General features: G+C 41.0%; 1 protein-coding gene across 1 annotated transcript in view; it reads right to left on the bottom strand.

Moving 5' to 3' along the window:
* Positions 1–1,812: 1,812 nt before the first annotated feature.
* LOC119647080 overlaps positions 1,813–22,442 on the bottom strand; it is a 31,274-nt gene continuing 10,644 nt past the window's right edge. Inside the window, exons 2-6 of the mRNA XM_038047837.1 lie at positions 15,065–15,364; positions 14,766–15,006; positions 14,577–14,712; positions 3,137–3,298; positions 1,813–3,084 (exon numbers count right to left, since the gene is read on the bottom strand). Coding sequence (XP_037903765.1) covers positions 2,455–3,084; positions 3,137–3,298; positions 14,577–14,712; positions 14,766–15,006; positions 15,065–15,364 — 1,469 coding nt within the window. The 3' untranslated portion in view covers positions 1,813–2,454. The remainder of the gene's footprint in view (positions 3,085–3,136; positions 3,299–14,576; positions 14,713–14,765; positions 15,007–15,064; positions 15,365–22,442) is intronic.

Below are 22,442 nucleotides of genomic sequence, written 5' to 3'. Positions count from 1 at the left end.
TGTCTGTCCGTCTGTCTGTCTGTCTGTCTGTCTGTCACACCCGATTTATTCGGAAACGGCTGGACCGATTGTCACGAAAATTGGTGAGAGTATGTAATCTGGTGATCCCTTTACATGCAGTAAGTGGCGCCATCTTGCGTTAAGTTTAAGGGGGGGCTCCCCGTACATGTGAATGGAAGGTGCAAATTTTTTTTTCACAGAATGTAGCCGTGTAGGGTATCAAATGAAAGGTCTCAATTAGTACTTTTCGAATCTGGGTCAATATTTGATATTAGATGAAACATAGGGGAGTGAGGGTTGAAAATATGACCCACAAAAAGTGTAACAGGTCTCGTTCTCAGAACCTATCCAACCGAAAAATCTGAAAAAAATCACAGTGATGCATCTCTACGAAATCTAGGCCTCAAAATATATCCGGTTCCGATATCTGCACAAATAAAGTTAATAATAGTATATTTCCACATTTTAGAAATTTACCCGGCACCCCCCCTTATGTTCATCCCAGAAGTACAAAATTTGGCATGCGTATAATGATGAATATAATGCACAGTTTGGTCAAGTTTGAAGAAAATCCAACTATTATTAACAAAGTTATAGGGGGTGAAACTTTACAATTTTTTGTGAATTTCGTGCACTCTACAACCCGCATGACGTCATCATCACATATGATTTCGTCAATACCACAACGAAATGAATTCTTATGAATTGGGTGCCAGACAATTATTTTGTTTTAGTTTTTTAGTTATTTGTCAACCATGTGTGTATGTAGGTATATAATATATGCGTGCTAATGAACTTTGCGGGTAGTGCCTAATTCAGATAGATATAAGACGTAACTCGGAAATATGGGTACGATAAATTTAGATACGTGCATATATGTGTACAGCAGGTAATAGGCAGTTTGTTTGTTTAGGGTGAGCGTGATATCTATGGCTCTAATATGTACGTATGTCTCGTAGTTTGGAAAAATATGAAGGATTATGTTGGATTTATAGCTATATACGGACAGAAAAATGTACGTCTCTTACATAAGATGAACACAAAACCTTTATACCCGAAGCGCGAGCTTCCGGTATTCCGACTTGTTAAAGAAAAATGTAACCGAAACCCATCGCTGACTCTCTGAAACTTATGATAAAAGTGCTCCACCGGTGAGAACGTGTCAAAGGTAGTTCCCGCCGTTTAATTGTGGTGATTTCTATGTGAAAGATAACGTCCTAGACAGCCTAGAAAGTTTCAAGATGAAGAGATTGGGGCGTTACTTGGAGAAGACTGGAGCCAAACTGAAGAAGTTGCAGTGCCATTGAAGCCAAGAGACGTAGAAGTCGGAAAGGTTTTTTGCATAATATTGTTACTGGTGGCGTTGAAAAACGAAATCTCCATTCCTCGAATCTCAGGTAGGTGTGGTGTGCTATGAGCTACTGAAACCTAAAGAGTTTGTCACAAGAGATCGCTATCAACTGACGATTGACAAGATGAAGTAAGCCTTGATTGAAAAACGACTACAATACGAACAGAGACACGATGTATTCACCAGATATCGCTCCTTCGAATTACCGCGATCGAAGGCGTGTGAACTATCTGGACACTTTTGTTCATAAGAACAAACGACGAAATTTGTTCCAATGTGTTATCCGCATGCTATCAGAAACACGGGTAAAGATAGTATGTGGTCAGCGATAGACAACACTTTGAATAATTTATGCATAACCATAAAAGCCCATTCATTCAAGTGATTGAAGTGTTTGGAGGATAATTTCTTTATTTCGCGAATAGTAAAAGTTGTCGTCTGAACCTCGATAGCTTCCCTCAAGTGAATTCGCTGTCGTTTTGCAAGCTCTTCACATTGTAATTACTTCAAATTTTATTTTATTATTAAATCTATTTGAGAGAAAATCATTCAGGTACATTGTTCACTTTCTTTTATTATCAATATATATCTTGTGATACCGCTTCCATTTGCTAATTCATTGCTTTACGCTTTTATTAACAATAAATAAATATTAGACTAAACTTAAGCGATTATTTCAATGATTTTTATTGCACGAAAATAAAATGTAATTTGGCACAGTAAATATAAAATAACTTCGTTAACAATAGTTTACTTTGTGCGCGACACGATAGTGGGGAAAGCTAGAAGGAGTATTTTTGTTCAGTAATTGATAGTTCGAAACGGATTTACTGTTGTATTTTTCCATTCACCTAAATATTCTTTTGCCTTATGCGATCGGTCGAAGTTTTATGATAGTTATTGATATATCCGGTCGATCGTTTTATGTTTTTTTGTTTGAAAATTATATTATTTTGCACATTCCTAATTATAATCCCTGATTTTAAACATAACATTATTCAATTTAACAAGAAACAGTTACTCAATTGCCGCGATCTTTAATATTTTTAAGAAACGCTCCATTCTTCGTTTCAGAGTTAAAATGCAGATTTGAAAGGGGTGAATTACCAAGGCCGCCACATGTCATCTGTTCCACATGGTCTTGGTTCTCGTTGTTCTTGTTGATTAAGAAGGTTTTGATTATTTTGATTCTGTTCACAGGAGTTCTCATTGTAGTTTATGTGATCCTGCTTTTCGGTAACCTTTGGAATCTCCTGGGTACAAGGTGATGATCTGTTGTGTTCTTGAGGATATTGTACAAGAGCACTTTGATAATGGACATCCTGCTGTGATGTTTTTGTTCCTAATGGCTCTCCTTGATAGTCTACATCCATGTTAGAAATTTTATTAACTCGGTCCTGAGAGTTGGCGGAATTGTCCTTTTGTAGAATAGGAGCTTCATCATTCAATTCAGGTTGCACAGGTTGGTTGGTATCTGGTTGATGGTGTTCCCCTAGTCGGGGTAAGTTCTCAACTTCAGGTTTAACGTGACTATCCGGTGCAAGAGGGATTTGCTGCGAGCGATTGAGCTCCACAATCCGTTCAAAGTCGGATCTTGAAACGATTGGTTCAAGCATCGTTTGTGTATTTAGTCCGAGCGCTGCAGCGAGTTGCATGTAGTGAGGTGGAAGTACGAGAATGCCATTGTCACTAGGTTTGAGTGAACGATACTCTGAAGGAGACGTGGAACAAGGCTGAGGACGGTATATGTTAATTTGTTATTTTTGGAGAAATCAATTTAGTTACCTTATTTCTGACGTCAATACTCGATTCTACGAGTTGAGGACGATTTAAGTCTCTTAAAGTCGATGTAGTGGCAATTTGATTAGCTACTATCAATTCTTCAACGTTCACTGGAATGATGGGTGGTGTTCGCCGTGTTTCGTCCCCCCGGTTATTGTTCTCATCCTGAAAAACACCATGATTTATAGTTCGTGGATATAATGATTCATAGTATTTAATGTATAAATATTAAGAAGAAAAAAAGGTCAATATAAATATAATGATTATGGCGGCAAACTCAACTAAAAATATAATTTCAACAATCTGTTTTCAGTAGTAAATATCTCACGTAAAGAAATTCTAAAACTGAATGGTGTCACACACTAGGTCTCCTTGTGCAATAAATTTGACATTTTTTTTGGAGAAGTATTAATAGAAATTACTGAAGCAACAATCCAACTCCAATCTAGACTTTGAAGAGTCTGAAGCCTCCTTGAATTTCGCTTTTTCACCAGGTAAACTTCACTTGATATTTTGGCATTGAGACAATTGTATTTCCTCATTTTAAAATGGCGAAAACGAATTTAATGGTTTTGATATATCAAGCGACTTCCAGTTCGGTACCGCCCGTTGGCAGAAACAACTGCTCGATGCCATCGCATATAGGAACAATGCGGTGATCTGCCAGACTGAAAATCTAGCTCTTACTGGTGTTCATTTCCAGTGCGACCTCGCTTGCCTTATTCTCCATATCCAGATTCTTGCGCCGAAGGTCCAGGACTTGGTGAGCGAGCAAGCCGTAGTGTCTACGTAAAGATGACATCGTTCGTTGGACCCCTCACCGATAACAAGAAAAACAAGTCAGGAAACCGCTTCAGGTATGAAACGTTTTGTTTGCTTCTTGTGTGAGTATATTTAAGAATATGCATTTAGCATGTCAGATTTAGTACTTCGGGTTGAAAATTTACACGGTAAAGACAACTTTGAGCTACTGTAACTTTGTTGCTAATAGTATGATTTTGATCAAACTTGGAGATAATATGCTTCATATTATATTTTATACTACTACCAACTCTGAAATAAACTTAAGGGAGGTTTTACTAAATTTTCTCAAAAATATGGTAATATACTATTATTAACTTAATTTGAACAGATATCGATATGAAGAGTATTTTGAGGCCTGGGCACTATATAGAGGCAGCTTCATGATTTTTTTCAGATTTTTAGGTTGGGTGGTTTCTGAGAATGGGTCCGTTAAAGAAATCATCAATTTTCATCTCTCCCACTCCCCGTCTTTTTAACAAATCTCAAAAGTTAGATCGGCTTCGAAAAGTACTAATTAAGACCTTTCATTTGATACCCCCTTTTACATATATGGGGACCCCCCTAAATCTCAACGTAGAAGGATATCAATCACTGCATGTCTGAGGGTCCACAGGTCCCACCTTTTCACCAAATTTCGTGTCAATCGGTATAGCCGTTTCTCAGAAAAGTGCCTGTGACAGACAGACAGACAGAACCATCGAATACTTGGGAGTGGTGATAGACAGGAAGCTTAGCTATAAGGAACATGTGCGGTATGTTTGCGACAAATCATCAACTGCAAGTATGGCTCTGGCAAGGATGATACCGAACGTGGGAGGGGCACGGCATACCTCTAGGTTGCTTATAGCCAGGATGGTGATCATGCTCTATGCAACCCCAGTTTGGAGGGAGGCGTTGCGGATGTCAGGGGACGCTACCAAACTGACTTCAGTCTACAGGAGGACAGCCCTGAGAGTATGCTCTGCCTTCAGGACTGTCTCAGATGATGCAGCATTCGTCATCTCTGGAATGATGCCGATTGACATCTTGGCAGATGAGATGGCGAACATATACAATGCCAAGTCAACCTCTTCCTCATCGCGGACGAAGAAGACTGCAAGGGAGAGGTCCATAAATAGATGGCAAGAGCGGTGGGAACGCTCGGGAAAGGGTCGGTGGACTCACAGGCTCATTCCTGCCATCAGTGGTTGGAGAGACGACACGGTGAGATTAATTATAATCTCACCCAGTTTCTCACGGGGCATGGAGGATATCTCCAATACCTTCACAGGTTTAAATTGGAGACCTCACCCGACAGTCCAAATTGTGATGGAGCCCCAGAGGACCCAGAGCATGTATTCTTTCACTGTCCGAGACTTGTGGAAGAAAGGAGGAATCTCGAGAAGACTCTAAGAGAGGTGCTGGTACCAGAAAATCTGGTGTCGAAAATGCTAGCACATCAAGATAATTGAGATGCGGTCAACTGCATGATCGCATCTATCCAAAATAAACTGCGAAAAGCAGAGGAGAGGAGAAAAACGCGGTCACGTGCGCCACGTATAGAAGAAAGGTGACAAAGCTAGAGTGTAAAAAGTATCTGTGACAAAATGTAACCCTGGCGAAATCTGTTTTACTTCCACAGAAATTTTACCTCGATGCAACACATGACATTTTGTGCTTATATGTACTTGATAATAGCTTTTACAATTGTTTCTCGAGAATGTCCCTCTTGCATCGCGCTTGTAGGTACACTCCCTCTGTAGATGGCGCGAGGGTCTCAACTCCGCACATTGCTTCATAACGATGTAAAGCGTGATAATATGATCGGTACAGGAGGATCCAAAACGGAAACAACCTATGCCTCTTCCCTTTATTTTGTCCGGAATTGAATTTTTCTATTTATATTATTTGCATGATTTTGTTTCATCTATATTTCTTGTTGCACATTTACACTTTTGGCACACTAATTACCACACCTTCGTTAATATTTAGTGTGATGCATTTTGTTTCAAAATGTAACATATTGTAATCATTTTTTTTCGTTATGTAATATAGAAGTCTCATATTCAAAAATTTTTCGTTGGCGGCTTTGATTTATTTGGTGTGTGTTCTCTAATTAGTACACACCTTGTTGTGATAATTTTGCTGTGTGAAACTCTTACTAGTCTTTTCTTTCTATTGAAAGTTAGAAAAACATAATTTCAAGTGAAAAATCATTCAAAAAGCATCAAAATGAGACGCAAGGAAAATTCTACGGAGAAAGAAAGGCGCATAATATGGAATATTTACACGTGTGAAAAAAATATTAGCTCGGTCTGTACGGTGTTCGCGCAATAAAGTTCAAAATGCGATTAAACACTATCAGGAAAATAAAATTTTGGCCAATTACAAGAGGTTGTATGCCAAGAATCCAACCAAATACTAACTAAGTATATAACTTAAATTTTCCTATATTTCTATGATTTTTGAAAATTTATTAAATATTTTTCTCTTTTCCTTTTATGTGTGTTGCCAGTTTCATGAAGCTTTTTATCTTTATTTTTATAAAGAATATTTTTCAGTGTATATATCCTCAATTAAAAACATTTTTATTTTCCAAAACGAAGCTTAAATATTAAAAAACAAGGATGCAAATTTTCAACAAAATTAATTAATATTTGCTATCGGTATTTATTATGTTCTGTACATCTTGAGGCGGTTGTACCAGGGTGTGCTAATTAGCGTGCCACTTCTGTCTTTTCTTTTTATTTTTTATTTCATACTTACATTCTTATTTATTATCATTTTACCGTTTTTATTTAATTTTATTTGCTTTGTTTTTGTTTATGCTATTTTTTATTGCTATTAGCTGTTAAGGTATCTCCATTGAATTACTTTGATGTTTACCTGTCTAAGAAGTGATACAGAAGAATAAACAATGAATTCAGTCGAGTAAATATTTAAATTTTCAGGACTTCCTCTTTCCCTCTTCCTCCGGTCTTGCACAGGATACATAGTAAATGATACAAATGGAGTGATTAGCTGGAACAGTAAACGCTAATAAACTGTAGTTTCTTCATCCAGCACTGAAGTGGTGAGGGTGAGGGAATTGAAGTTGTATAATTCTTATATCTTTTTGCTTACAATGTTACATAGTGCTCGTTATGAAATTGATATTTTGCATACAGCCTAGTCTTCAAGACTAATTTGTATCCATTCGGTGACCTGTGTTTGGATCTACAACAAGAACTTTTAACAACTCCTGACAGCAAACTGATTACTATGCGACCTGAGTCGTTGACCACGGCCCTGCTGCAACAAGTTGAGTGGTTGCTGTTAGTGTAGGGTCAATATTTTGATTAGTTAATGTGTCTGCAAATATCAAAAATATCTTGCCATCCCCAAAAGTAGAATGCAATTTATTTGAGAACCTGGCAGACCTATGTTCCTAGAATTTTTTATACAAGGAGATATGATATCTAAAGCTGTTTTTTGTTTTCCGCTTGTTTTATTTAAAATAATTCGTCAATATTTACCGGATTTCCATTAATAATTACGTGTTCTTATATTTGGTATCCATTTTTTTTCGTTTAGCAATAAACCTTTTTTCCAGAAAGTTTTATTAGTTCTCGATTTTTTCTTTCATTTTCCGTATCTTAGTTTTATGAAACATCAATATAATCCGCCGTAAGTTTTCCAAATTAATTTATGCATATATCCAGGACTGGAAGTTCGAAATGGCTACCACAAATTTATGGCTGGTCTTATGAAAATATTGGGTCACGGTGAGGCTTTGCAAGGTAATTTTAGGTTAATGAAGAATCCCTAACAGTGATATATAAAATGAAAATGTATATATCATTGGATAGAGAAGATTTGGGTGAAAAAATATGTACTTTGAAGATCTTCCCCTGTCTTCCGTGGGGAAGAAGCGTCATCGGATGAAGGCAATACTTATCACAAAGAATATTAAACTTATTCGCACCAACTGTAAAATCGGTCTATTCGTTTTCGCATCACAGTATATTAATATTTCACTGCATAATTGAAAGAGAATATTGGTTTGCCTATTCATTATATACGTACATGAGCATATCAAGGGATTTTTGGAAACTATCCCGAAAGCTTCGTTGTTTTTTTAGAAAATATATGCTCAATTCCGATATTACATCTATGGAATATTTGGAATTCTGAGTTTCTAATATGTATTCTATTCGCTCTGTTGTGGAGTTTACATTTTATTACCTTTCATTTCATTGGTGATGAGACGGTGCTTCATGTTTTTTGTTATTTTCAAGTTATAGAGCGTTATTTTATGATATTACAAAGTTTTTTTGAAGGAAGGAATAACTGGAGGCGCTTCGACATTTAATTGGCCTGGGCTGTTTTATATTGTGGAGCCACAGGCTAATTAACATTGATTCGTCCGGGCTCCGCACGGGAACAATGCAATTCACCACGAAGTGAAACTCACCCACCTGAGAGACTTGCCTACCTGTGGGTAGTGAGGTGAGAGGCACGAGGCTGGCGGACCCATCGGGAAGTGGAAAGTCCATGACAACTGATGTAGAAAATAAAGGAAAGCTAAGTCAAGTTTTTCTCTTCTGTACTTACTAACTCGTCCGTAGTTTATATATTCATTAGATATTTATATAATCAAAATGTCATTGTTTTATAATTATGTTTTATGAATAATAAATGGTTTCAATTACTGGACGAAAGTAGTAAAAAATTATTTGTGAACCCTACAATTGGTGACCCCAAGTGGACTCAATGAACATCGAATTCCGTTGCACCAACTTCCGCGGGTTTTCCTCTGGTCTGATCTCACCTAATGAAACCACCACGAATCCATCGTCAACAACAAACACAATTTCAATATCAGCGCTTCTTCATCACCGTCAACAGCGGTTGGTTGTAGAGGACTGGAAGCAAGAAACAGAAATTCACGGCCACAATCTCCGTCACCCGCTGGAGCTTGGCACAGCCACAATAGAAGCTGAAACAACAGCATCCGCAAGTTAGGTCATTCAAGATACTCGTAATAGCGGACATCAACAGTCCCATATTAGGCACAGACTTTCTAGGCTACTATGGGTTGCCAGTGGATCTGTAGAATCTCTTATAGATAAATTCACTCAGGTCTTCAGGAAAACTTATCACCTGCTCTACTGTCAGTTTTCCGATCATTTTTGAAGAGGTAGCTGACCCCCGCATTCGTGCGCTTCCTCAAAAATACAGCAACATAACTAGCGAGGTGCGTCCATTGACACCCCAGAAACTCGCTGTTGCTAAGAAAGAATTTGATACACTTTTAAAGCAGGGTATTTGCAGACCATCAAATAACTGCTGCTCTTCTCCATTACACATAATTTCAAAGTCCAACGGCGATTGGAGACCATATGGCGATTACAGACCTCTGAATGCTCAGACTACTCCAGATCGCTATCCTATACCAGTCAACCACGACTTTGCGCATAACCTCGCTAACTGCCGTGTTTTCACGACTTTGGACTTAACCAAGGCGTACCATCAAATCCCTGTAATTCCAGAACATATTCCGAAAGCGCCAATATGTATACCCTTCAGATTCTTCGAGTTCACACGGATACCTTTTGGTCCGTGCAATGGGGCGCAAACCTTTCAAAGGTTCATCAACTCTGTCCTGAGAAACGCTAGCTTTTGTTTCGTGTACTTGATGAAGTTTTGGTTGCTTCTTCTGAGTCTGACCATTTGGAACAACTCGAATGCATTTTTCAACGTTTACTAGAGGCCGGTCTTGTACTTAACGTTGAAAAGAGCAAATTCCTTCAACAGCAGGTGAAGTTTTTAGGTCACATTTTCCCTTGAGGGAATCCAACCGGATCCAGACAAGGTTCACGCCATCATAGACTTCTCACAACCTAAGACGGTTAAGGATCTGCAAAGGTTTTTGGGGATGTTAAACTTCTATCATCGTTTCTTGCCCAAAGCCGCACGACATCCAGCTATTCTCAATGTCTACTTGTCTGGAGCCAAGAGTAAAGACTCATGCGTGATTGCGTGGCCTACAGGGGCCGTCCAGGCTTTTGAGGTAGCCAAACGACAGCTGGCTGATGTTATACTCCTGCCATTTCTTCAAACAAATGCACCCTTAGCCATATTCGTTGATGCCTTAGACATCACGGTAGATGGTGCCCTTGACCAAAAGGTGAACTAAATCTGGCAGCCGTTGAGCGAGACCTCTGGAAAGGGACCTAGGCCATATATTCCGGCCGCTTTTCGCAAGAAAGTATTCCATGCAATACACGATTTTGCGTATCTAGGCATTCGGGCAATGAACGGTTTGTCACTAGTAGATATTTCTGGTCATCAATGAGTAAGGATGTTAACTATCATTATAAAATCACCTCCATCATTCCGTCATTCTTCGACGAGGACTGACACCCCCAGAGACCTGGTTGTCTGCACGTCTTGGTTCGCGTAGATGCTTTCCGGAAGCCCTTGCAGCCACCATATGAGGGCTCATATGGAGTGCTGAACAGAGGGGAGCACTTTGTTCGGCTTGACGTCGGCGGAAGGGTCAAGAACGTCTCCGTGTCCAGGTTTCGGGGAGAAGAGGTGCACGGCGCGTGAGATTTGATTTGATCTGGGGCCATGAGTCGGGTTTGTCGCTGAAGCATGGTATCAGCTGGGGGTGGGGTAGTGTGGAGGCACAGGCTAATTAACACGAATTCGTCCGGGGTCCGCGCGGGAACAATGCAATTCACCACGAAGTGAAACTCGCCCGCCTGGGTGGCTCGCCTATCTGTGGGTACCGGGGTGAGAGTCACGAGGCTAGCGGAGCAATCGGGAAGTGAAAAGTCAATGAGAAGTGATGTAGAAAATAAAAGAAAGCTAAGTAAAGTTTTTCTCTTTTGTACTTATTGAACTCAAAATGTTTTATAATTATGTTTTTATGTTTTTTATAAATAATTCCAATTACTGGACAAAAGTAGCCAACGATTATTTGTTAACCCTACAATATGGTCGTGCTTCATCGCCAGAAACGAAATTGTCCAAGACCTTAATATTCTGTTCATCAATATAAATAGGGGAAGTGCGACAACGTTTGAGATTGAGAATCTTTGTTACGTTGATGTTAATTTCTTTTCTTTGCCTTTTTTGAAATCTACAGAGACTTGATGAAGCTTCATCATTCCGTGAAGGGGCAAGCAGGGATCATCAGTGTAATCGAGGCATTTAAGGCAATATATAATGGTCCATTCAGATAGATATAATGGTCAATTCAGGGTAATAATCTCGGCCTCTAAATCTAATGCGAATCAATCGAAAGTCAACTAGCCGTAGGTTAGCACGGATTTTGAACAATGTGTCACCAATGATGAGATGGTGAAAGTTTCAAAAATGCATATACTATTCACGATTGTCGTCACCGTCCTTAAGAACGTTTTGTTGTTTTATCACATGCTTGACTAAGGTGTTGTGAGCCTACTTTTGTATTCACATCTCCAAACAGAATAATAATGTTAGCTTTAATAGCCCCTTCTGGGCTATACTCAATTAGTCAAAGAAACTCTTTTTCTCCTCAATATTATAGATTTCTGCATGGTGTATAGAATTGTACTGTCTAGATCGGAATCTAGCAGTTAATATTCTGTTAAAAATCGGGCTCTAGTTACGAGTGGGAAATGGGAATTTTTTCAGTTCCAAATTTTCGACAACAGCGGTAACTAACACTACTAGAAACCAGATTGTTTTCCTATAGACATAGACCAATTAGTCTATGAGCTACTCCCGTTGCACTGCTTTGAGTATATTTAAACGTGCTGCAAATTGGGTAGTGCTTTAAAGCTGCGTCGGATGGTATGCCCATATTACTGCGTAAATGCTTATGTGGAGGCAGAGGTTCACCTGCACAGTCCATAGGCTGTAAGAGCTTATTTCATCTTTGCCTCCACATATCTGTTTTTACGAGGCTTCTCATTTTATCTTCGGAAAGTTTGGTTTTGTCCGCATTTCTGGACGGCAAAGACCGTTCATCCTTTTTTAAGGTTTTGTGTAGAACAAAACCTTATTAAAAACGGTTTACTGGCTGTATGTCTGCCCGTCTATCTGTCTGTCTGTCACACGCATTTTTCTCGGAGAAGGTGGGAACTGTGCTCAGCGAGTTACATCATTCTTCGTCGAATTTAAGGGGGCTCCCCATATATGCAAAAGGGGGTGTACATTTTTTTCCCACCAAATATGGTCATGTGGGGCTGGTCTTCATTTTGACGTTTGATGGAAGTTTGGGGAAGGCGGGAAGTCGAAAATAATCATTTCTTTAAGGGACCCATTCTCAGAAACTACTCAACCAAATAAATGTTCAAACAAAGTTAATAATTGTATACTGTTATAACATGAAGTAATTGACTGTAAAACTCCCTTAAGTTCATCCTAGAACAGCAATGTAGGCTATACTATAGAGAATGATCCTACCAAGTGTGGAGGAAATTGCACTATTACTAACAAAGTTATAATAGGTCAAATTTGTTGTTTCTTTGCAAATTCAAAAGTTTGAATGTCAATATCACGCGAAAGTGGATATTTTTACATAATATATGCATATATTGCGTGCTAGATACTAATAGAACAAATGCACACTCTTTATAAAAGAAATATACAAAACATTTCATACCTGAAGCGTCCAGCTTCCGATTTCCCGACTTGTGTAAACAATATCAACCAGGAATCAAGTGTTGATCAAATTAACGGCGGTGCTTTGTATATTTCTACACAGCGTTCCGAGGTCTCGACCAACAGATGGCACAGCAACATCATCCGCATAAGCTTGGACGTGTATTGGGCGATTTTGCAGTTCACATAGTAGGGAGTGGAATAGAACACCTCCTTGTGGGTAGAATTTTATTGCTTTTGTTGTTAGGTAGCGATCAAGACCTCATTCAACATACAACAATCTTTGCCTTAGCATAGCATATTAATAAAAGTATTACCGACACCCTGCTTTTTAATGGCATCCGAAAGTTTTTGAACGGGCGCACAATCAAAAGCTCCTTGATTGTCCGTGAACAACCCCCTCGCAGTATCTACCTTTGAAACCAAGAAGAAGAGCAGACTCACAAGACTTGCCACGCTGATAAGAATGTTATGGTGCGTTCAGACGCTTGCTATTTGCAATAAACTCCAAACCTTGAACCCATATTTACCTTGATTTTTTGTATCAACATCGTCATTGTGTGCAAGTGCTTTACATTAGCCAGAGACGTTCAACCAAGCTGTCAAGCAAGTTTTTGTTTGGCGTGAAATTGCACGTGTATAGACTAGTTGCGGTTGTCGCAACCCGTCCGGCCAACAACAACTTGTCCACAGACATGCAATCTCGCTGCAACCGCAACTTGTTTCCAAACATGCAATCTCCCTGTAACCAACAACCTACTTGGCAGCTTGCTTGCACGCATGTGGCTAGTATTAAGGCGGCTTAACATGTTTGCCGCTTGCCGTAACCCAACGGGAACCAAGCGAATGATGTTTCAAAATTCCTTTATAGGCGGCTTGGTGGAACTTCAGGCTCATTTACATTTTTATTCTTTTGTTTCTGTTTTTGCGCATGAGTTTGTTGGAGAATTGTTGATTGATCTAAGCCAGTTACTCAAGGGTAGTGACATGAATAAAAGTTTTAAATGCAACATTGCAGTGCTATAAATATAGACTTGATACTGGGAGTGAGGGGAGTGAGAGCAGTGAAAAATCTCAGAAGGCCTTTTTCACTTTTGTTTAGCACTTATGGGCCGTGCTTCAATTAAACCTCCAGTGTACAAATGGGCGACCTTTACTTCCTGCTCCCCCAGAAATTTTCAAAGTAGTTAATCTTAAAATCTTTCACGTATTCAAAACAATACGAAAATTCAATGACCCTAAGAACTTGCTAAGGCAAGTCGTTTCTCACCTAACACATATTTAATACCACACTAAGAGTTAAATTTTTCCCTAAGAGCTAGAAGTTTTTGTATAGCATTTTACCCATCCAAGCGTTTAAAATTTTGCCAGGAAAATCGATTCACTATCTACCTGTCTGCCTGCCTGTCCGTCTGTGCCCATACACCTAAAAGAGAGGTGGACGATTTTTTTCATTGAGTATAGCCATGTGAAGTATCAAATAAAAAGTGGCAAATAATCCGGCAGGTATAAATTTTGGCATTTGCAAAGTGGATGAATGTGGGGGTCCAAAAAGGGTCAATTACTTAAAGAACCCAATCTCAAAAACCAACCAACTGAAAAACTTGGAAAAATTATGGTGGTGCATAGGCCTGTGAATATTCTCCGTTACGATATCCGCTCAAATATTTATTTTAGAATTTTACTGCGACCCCGGCTAAAGCTCATCCTAAATTCGTAAAATGGAACTAATATGGGCTTTAATACAAAGCAGCATACTGGCAAGTTTGGTGGAAATAGTACTATTATTAACGAAGTTATAGTAGGTCGAAATTATCTCTTCTGCGTCAAATTACTACTTCCTAAGAGATAAAATGTTAGTACCACATCGAATTGAATATCGGGCATATTCAAGGTATATACACTAAGAACAATTTATAGTTCCAATATTCTAATATTTTCTAGTCTATTAATATGTTTGCAATTGATAGGAATTAATAAACCAATGTATTAGCTACTATAATAAAGTTTAACTAGAGCTTACCTGTGCTGGCAGACTTATTTCAGAAGTTGATGATATGGGTTGACTGCTTCGACCTTCATGAGGGTCCCGCGTATTTTTACTAAAGTCAATCGGATTCGAATCTTGGCTGCTGTAATCCATTGAATTATCCTCGATCCTGTTAAACACAGAAGTTATTCAATGTCCGAATTGAAAAGCTTGAAATCATACGGTTTTTTCAGAGTATTCGTATCGAAATTACTGCTGGAGGGGCTGTCAGCGAATGTAGAATGAGGGCAAATCTCAATGTCAATTTCGGCTATACATTGGTCTAGGTGACGCAGGAGACGTGCTTTAGATCCCGGATCTGAAAGCGAGGGCATACTGGGCAAGGGGGGAGGCTCTGGTGTCGCTAGATACCTCGCCACTTCGCGGGCACAATCTGTATACCCAGCGCGATATTTATTTACAGCTGAAACAAGAAATTATGTTTAGAATTTTAACTATTATTTCAAAAATTTATCAGTCACCTGGATCGTCTAGATTTCGGTGTCTTTGAAAGTGTCTTACTGTGAGTTCCAGGATGTCTGCCTTTTCCAATTTTGTGTGCTTTGTTTGTCCATCTGTCCCTTTTGATGTCGATTTTGTTGATTCTAGAATCAGTGCTTTCAGAATAGCAAGACTTTGATTAATTCTAGCTCGGCGGCGTTTCTCCATTAACGGTTTGTTTGTGCGTTTTAAAGCTTCTTGGCTGGAAGAAACGTTTTGTGTTGAAGTTACGAAACTGAAGTTTTTTGAGTTCATTGACGATGTGGACGTGATCCCAAGTCCTGTTGAAATGAGAAAAAAATATAAACCTTTAGTGGAAGTAAACTGCTTTGACTAAATCAACGCAGTTTTATGAAAATTGTAAATCCTATGAGCGGATAAAAACATTTCGGGAAATCAGGAGCTGGACGCTTCAGGAATGAAAGCTTTTGTGTATTTCTATATATTCCTGGCTGAGCTAAGTGGCAAACGCAGAGCTGCATGCGACCAGGCGCGTGTCATGGGTTGCGGATAATGACATGGCCTACCGGGTCAGCTACGAATATCACAAGTTAATCTTGTAAATAAGTAGTCGCGGACAAGCAGAACGTTTCCCTTTGTGTTCGTGCTTTCTTACCGATTCTTCCCTTTCAGGGGGAGTGAACCTCCTTAACAAATCCGTAATCCGGGGTGAAGGGATCGACGCGCCTATCGGATGAATTGCAGTGACGTTACACTGTATTTCAGCGGCTCCCCTCCAGATGCCTTCCCTACCTTTGGAGGTAACCATGGGGCATTGCAACATTGGGGCTCTGCCTCCCCAACACTCGTGGGAATAAAATTGGGGAAAATATTTCAAATTGTTTTGATGGGACCCCAGGGACACGAAGACAGTACCCAACACGGTTAAGAGTCGCTCAACAACATCAGAGCGGCTCTTCACCGTTGGATGTTTTGGCGGTTATGCCGTCAACCACCAGGGACGGGAGACCTAGGCGTCGTATGGTTTGGACGAACCAACTCAACGAATCGTCCGCGCCTATTACCGTGCCACGGATTTGAAACGGAATCCATCAGTGTACAGACATCGACTACATGACGCGTTCATAACCCGATTTCCGGAGCTAAGTCATGTTCCGGAACAGAACGTCGTCAACCAGTACCGAGTGATAGTGAATAACAACTGAGTTTCCCTACCAACTAGGCAACAAATCTTCCAAGAGGTTTCACTTGAGCTCGGTCTGGATTCATCAAATTACCGGACTAGTCAAAGGAGTAACACAAGTATTCCACCTGTATCGCATTCACAGAATATGCAGAGATTCTCCCAGACGCTGGACCAAAGATCCTAAAACTGAAGTTTACTTCGGCAACTACTAAAATCATTGCTGCCGTTGACAGAATTTTGGCTGATCGTTTGGCTAGCGAGATTACTGCTACAGAGGTTCACAGCCTGATTTACGTTGCACCTGCCACGGTTATTCGTCTCCATAATCAACATCTTAGAGCGAATAACAGAGGTATGCGTAGGAGGACTTTACCGTTCTGAGCATTTCGGCTCAATAAAAGAGTCGACAAGTTGAGAAAGGAGATTGGCCGTGTCACGCAAGCACTTCTTGGAAATCCATCACCAAGAGTGCACAGATGCGTTGCGAACATCATTGGAAACTACCATCTGTCCAATGATATGCCAATCGAAGAAATCCTCGAGGTGCTGAAGCAGACACTTGCGATATGCTTCAAACGCATCCGTAGGTATCAAAAAAGCTTTCAGCGAAGGACAGACAACACCTTGTTCTTCCAGAACCAACGGGGATTTTATAAAAATCTCACCAACTCAAGTCGGGAAAGTAACCTCGATCTGGATCAGGCAGAAAACTTCTGGAGAAGTGTTTGGAGCGTTGCAATTTAGAACCAGCGTGACTCCCACACCTTATGCGTTCATGCGAAGCCTTCCCCGAAATGACCATGCCTGACATTACTGAAGCTGACGTTGAAGCAACCCTCGAAAAGACAGGCAATTGGAAAGCACCAGAAGTTGATAAGATTCACAACTTCTGGCTGAAGCGGTTCAAGAGCATTCAACGGGTATTGGCAAATCATTTTAATCAGATGATTGTCGACTCTCTAAGCCCACTGTGGTTTTGTTTGGCTTTGAATCCACTACCCTATCTTTTGTATGAAAGCAAATACGGGTTCCAAGACAAGCATGGCATATTGTCGAAATGTACATTAAGCCATTTGATGTACATTGACGACATCAAATTGTATGCCAAAGACGAGAACCAACTTCGCTCCTTGCTGGACATCATTCAATTCAAAATTATAAACGGTGCATTCTTCACGACTCCTCAATCACCAACTCCAGTTGTAGGTTATGCAACTGTGAAGAGGAGACCATCCAGCACATAACATCTGCGTGCAGGATGTTGAGCAGTACCGAGTACACCAATCGTCATATCTCCGTCTGCAAGATTCTCCATCAAAACCTTCCGTTGAAGTATAATTTAGTGGCAACCTATCATCCTTACTATAAGTACACTCCGCAGAGAATCTTGGAAAATGATCGGGTCAAACTACTGTGGGATCACACTATTGCCACCGACCACAGTGTTAATCATAACAGACCCGATCTAGTTCTGCTTCTGAAGGAAGAACGAGCGTGCTTTATAATCGATGTAGCCGTACCGTTGGACCGAATCACTGTTGAAAAACAAAACGAAAAAATCCGGAACTACGGCCCCTTGGCAGACGATATGAAGCAGACTTGGAGACTTCAAAAGATCGAAGTAGTCCCAGTGGTAATTTCAGCGACGGGGTTAGTCCCGCAGAACTTACATAAAGCACTGAAAACGCTCGATCTTAGGGCTGGACTATACATGGAGATGCAAAAAGCGGTTATCCTTGCAACCTGTGCTATAGTCCGAAGAGTCCTGTCCGGTAACAATCTGACCTAATGGGTTTCAGTCTTGATCCGCACTGTCTTCGATTCAAGATCCATATCTCTGTAGTGTAGAACCACCGCATTATTGGCTGAAGTGTTTGCGACAATCGGGATGTAGCAATACATTTTCCCATGGTCGCACACACTTTGCGTTAAAACGCATCATCGCTGTGATGTGGGCCTTTGGATGTTGTCTTCAGCCCATCCTTAGGTTGATCGCCCCTCAGTCGGGTTGGGTTGGGCGGGAAGAGGGTCCGTGGGCTTTTTAACTATATATATATAAAAATATTTAAGTGGACATTTGTCCCATTAGCACCTAACAAGTAATGTATATGTAAATACTATGTCAGAATACTCAATTCCGTATGCCAATGGCTTTCAACGTGTTGGAATTGCAATGAAGCAACAACTTTGTGCTATTGTCACTTTGTTAATTACAGTGCGATTTCCACCGAACTAGGAAGGATCATGCTTTGCATTATAGCCTATATTGCTGTGATTTCATGATTTTAGGATGAACCTAAGGGGGGGAGTGCAGCCAATAACTAAACATTATAGTAATAAACTATTATTAACTTTATTTGAGCAGTTATCGGTATGGAGTGTATTTCGGGGCATTGGCACCGTTCAGTGACAGCTTCGTGGTTTTTTCAGATTTTTCGGTCGGGAAGGTTCTGAGAATGAATTCGTGAAAGAAATGGCCATTTTTCATTGGGAGTCCCCTTGCAACCTAATGCCCCTTGCATGTAAAGGGATTCACAGACCACATGTTCTCACCAAGTTTCGTGACAATTGGTTTCGCAGTTTTGCGAGTAATTCGGGTGTGGCAGACGGACAGACATTGAATAAGGTTTTGTTTTACACAAAACCTTAAAAACAGTCAACAAGCAAGAAAATAAAGTTTTTGTGAACCGGAAACAATGGCTCAGATAGGAACTGGTATGATCCGTGACTACCGAATACGGGTTATGATCGTTTCTAGAATGTGTGCAAGTTCTTCGACAACGATCCATAGAATATTCGGTTTCTCCGACTTGAGTGAAAATTCCGACGATATAAGAGTGTCCTCTCGGACTAAGCGAAGTAAAGCAGTGGAACTCTGGAGAGCATTTCTCTCTCTCTTGCAGCGCTGTGCATTTGTACTCTGGAAAGTCGAATGATGATGGTTGCGAGCTGGCGAGAGCTCGACGAGCGAAAAAAATACGAGAAGGGTAGTGGTGAAGTTCTCCATCTTGTCGATGATATGACAAGTCACCGTAGAGATTTCAACAGTCAAGTAGCGACGGAGGCCGTATTCAGGCGATACTTCGATTCCCATAGCCTACTTAGGGTTATCAATGATAACGGACTGCGCATTATTTAGTTAGCAGTATCACTGGCAAAGGTTGTTCGAAGTACCTGGTTTGCGCGGAAAGCGGTCCACAAACATGCGTGGCCTCGCCAGACGGGAGCCCTTTCAATAACATTGACCACGTGCTGATCGAACGCCGCCACCTCTCATTCCCTCCTCTGACAATCAGGTGAGAGTGAACACTGAAGCCATTCATAACACAGTCTCCGTAACACTTATAAGAGGGAGATGCCGAAATATCCGCAGCTAACAGATGTCCTGGAGATGAAGCACCAACAAATGATCTTCACAACCACCTGAAGAGCCTTATCATTAATACGGCCGCAAAAATACCTGGCTCCAGCAGCAAGGAAAGTCGGAACGGTTGGATTGACGATGAATGTAAGCTAGGAACGCGGGCACGCGCTCAGACCTACCAAGAAATCCGTCGAACGGAGAAACCTGGGAGAACCAACAGGGCTGTGAATTCGAAAAATACAGGAAGAAACCGCACCAGACGCGGAAGTTTTACCAAGAAGTCAGCAGTATGAAGGCTTACACATCTCGATGCTCATTCTGTCGAGACGAGACAAAAACGCAAATCTGATTTCCGACAGAATAGCATATTGAGGCTTTGGGTTGAGTATTTTGATGAGCTGCTGAACAAAACAAAATATCGGCGAGTCGGAAGTGCCGCCAACTGAAGACGACGGACAAATGCTGCCACCACCAGAATAGAAGAAACAGTCCGTGCAATTCATCGGCTTGAAAACCATAGGTCGCCAGGAGTCGATGGAATTACAGCTGAATTGGTTAAATATGGAGGCGACCACCCACACCAAGTGGTTCATCAATTGATGCCCAAGGTGTGGACAGCGAATCAATGCCTGACGACTGGCAACGAGGCAATAACTGCCCCATACATAAAACGGGAGGTATCACACAGTGCAGCAATTATAGAGGTATCACGATGCTGATACCATCTGTAAGATATTCTCCGCTATTTTGCTAGGCCGGATACCCCTATACGCGCGGATCATCATTGGCCCATATAAGAGAGGCTTCACTCGAGGCAAATCAACAAAAGACCAGATTTTCTTTTTGCGGCAAGCGATGGAAAAACTGTTGGAATATGGACATCAGTTGCACCATCTACTCATCGACTTTAAAGCCGCCTATAATAGGATAGCGAGGGTAAAATTGTACACGGCCATGAAAGAATTCGGTATCCCAAGGAAATTGATAAGACTGACTAGGCTGACTCTGACCAATGTGCGAGGCCAGATAAAAACAGGAGGACCACTTTCAAGACCATTCGACATCAACAACGGTCTAAGACAAGGGGTTGCCCTATCATGCGTCCTCTTCAATCTAGCCCTGGCGAAAGTGATTCGTGATGCAGACCTAAATGTGGGAGGCACCATCCTCTTCAAGTCCAGCCAACTACTGGCCTACGCTGACGATACTGACATTATGGGAAGAACAACCCGAGATGTACAATCTACTTTCACCCAGATTGAGTAGGATGTTCGAGATCTCGGGCTGCACATTAATGAAGGCAAGACGAAGTATATGGTGGCAACGTCAGCGACAAAAACCAAAGAACGAACAACATCGAATCGCACAGGTCAAACGGAAATAATAAAGATAGGAGACTATAACTTTGATACCGTTGTAAATTTCTCCTATCAAGGGTCGAAAATCAAAACCGATAACAGTTATGACGATGGAATCCGCGCACGGTTGTTGGCAGCTAACAGAGTCTATCTCAGCTTAACAAACTGTTTCGGTCGAAACGTCTCACCATAGGGTCAAAGCTCTTACTGTACAAGACAAGGATTTTGCCAATCTTTATGTATTCCTTGGAAATCTGGAAACACCATACCTTTCAGGCCAATGAAAGAATTTGTGTTATGTATTCGAATAAAATTGAAAACATTCATCTTTTGACTACATATTAAGAGAAAGTCGGTTCAATGTTTTTTTGAGTAGGGTAGGTGAATGCATTTACGTGCGGTGTGTTGGACTGCCACAGCGATACGCCGTTGGACTACCAACAAGACACCTCTCCGATATCAGAGAACTAGCCTGCGACCATTTCACATATTACTTCGATAGCCCTCTCGCTCACCCGGCTTAGGGAGCCTTCGAGGCAGGGAATTCTTTTCACCAACAAGAAGGAAGAGAAGGGAAGATGCTTTCGGTTCAACCATGGATCGAAATTGCCGATAAGCCACATAGCCCATCTGCCTCTTGGCTCATTTAGCCATGAGTCCGCCCTGTAGAGCAAGAAAAACTGCGTTGCTCCCATAAGAAGACCTTGATACGGGGCCCCCAACATTCACCATTAGACGACTTAAGGTTTGAAATTACAGCTGCAGCATTGTCCGCTGCTGCTTTAATTTGCTCGAAAAAGCTCATCTTCGAGTCGAGCTACTAAGGTATTTAAGGTTTAACAGTGCATCCAGCGATAAGTGCCGGAACGTCGTCGGCGCAGACTATCATAGGAAGTGTCCCAGAAGTCCCAACCAGGTTCAATGTTAAGGTCAGAAAAGGGATACTATATGGTGGAATTGCTTTGATTACTGAAGACTACTTGATGGCAAACATTTGCTCTCTCACCGAGCCATGGACTTTCGCCAAATGTCTTTGGATTTGAAATAAGGGGCAAACGGAGTCGGACTGAAGATAAACACCAACAAAGCCAACTAAGATATCTTGGTAGCTTCTACTGACCGTGGCGTAGAGCTTGACGTCACCCGGCGCATTAGCTGTTTTCGTTGTTTTACCTAAAATTTGGAAATACAGATATCTCAATACCAGCATCAAGTTGAGAATTTTTCGCAATAATGTTTTCTCTGTGCTGTTGTATGGGAGTAGCGCATGGAAAGTGGTTGCCTTAACACCTGCTTGCGTCGTGCCACCCGGGTACTGTATGGCATCGTAAGGATCGGTAGAGGTGCTGATTAGAGGGTAATAGTTCAGTGGAAATACATTGCTAGCTATGGCATGCAATGGAATCCACTATCATGAAGTAGCCGTCACGTGGGTTGTCCTAGAAACACGTAGCGCAAGACAATAGAGGAGTGCAGGCTTCTCCGAAAGG

This window comes from Hermetia illucens, chromosome 1 (assembly GCF_905115235.1).
Source record: "Hermetia illucens chromosome 1, iHerIll2.2.curated.20191125, whole genome shotgun sequence".
In the NCBI taxonomy this organism is placed as follows: Eukaryota; Metazoa; Arthropoda; class Insecta; order Diptera; family Stratiomyidae; genus Hermetia; species Hermetia illucens.
The sequence above is the reverse complement of the archived record's forward strand: the minus strand, read 5'-3'. Positions and strand labels throughout refer to the sequence as shown.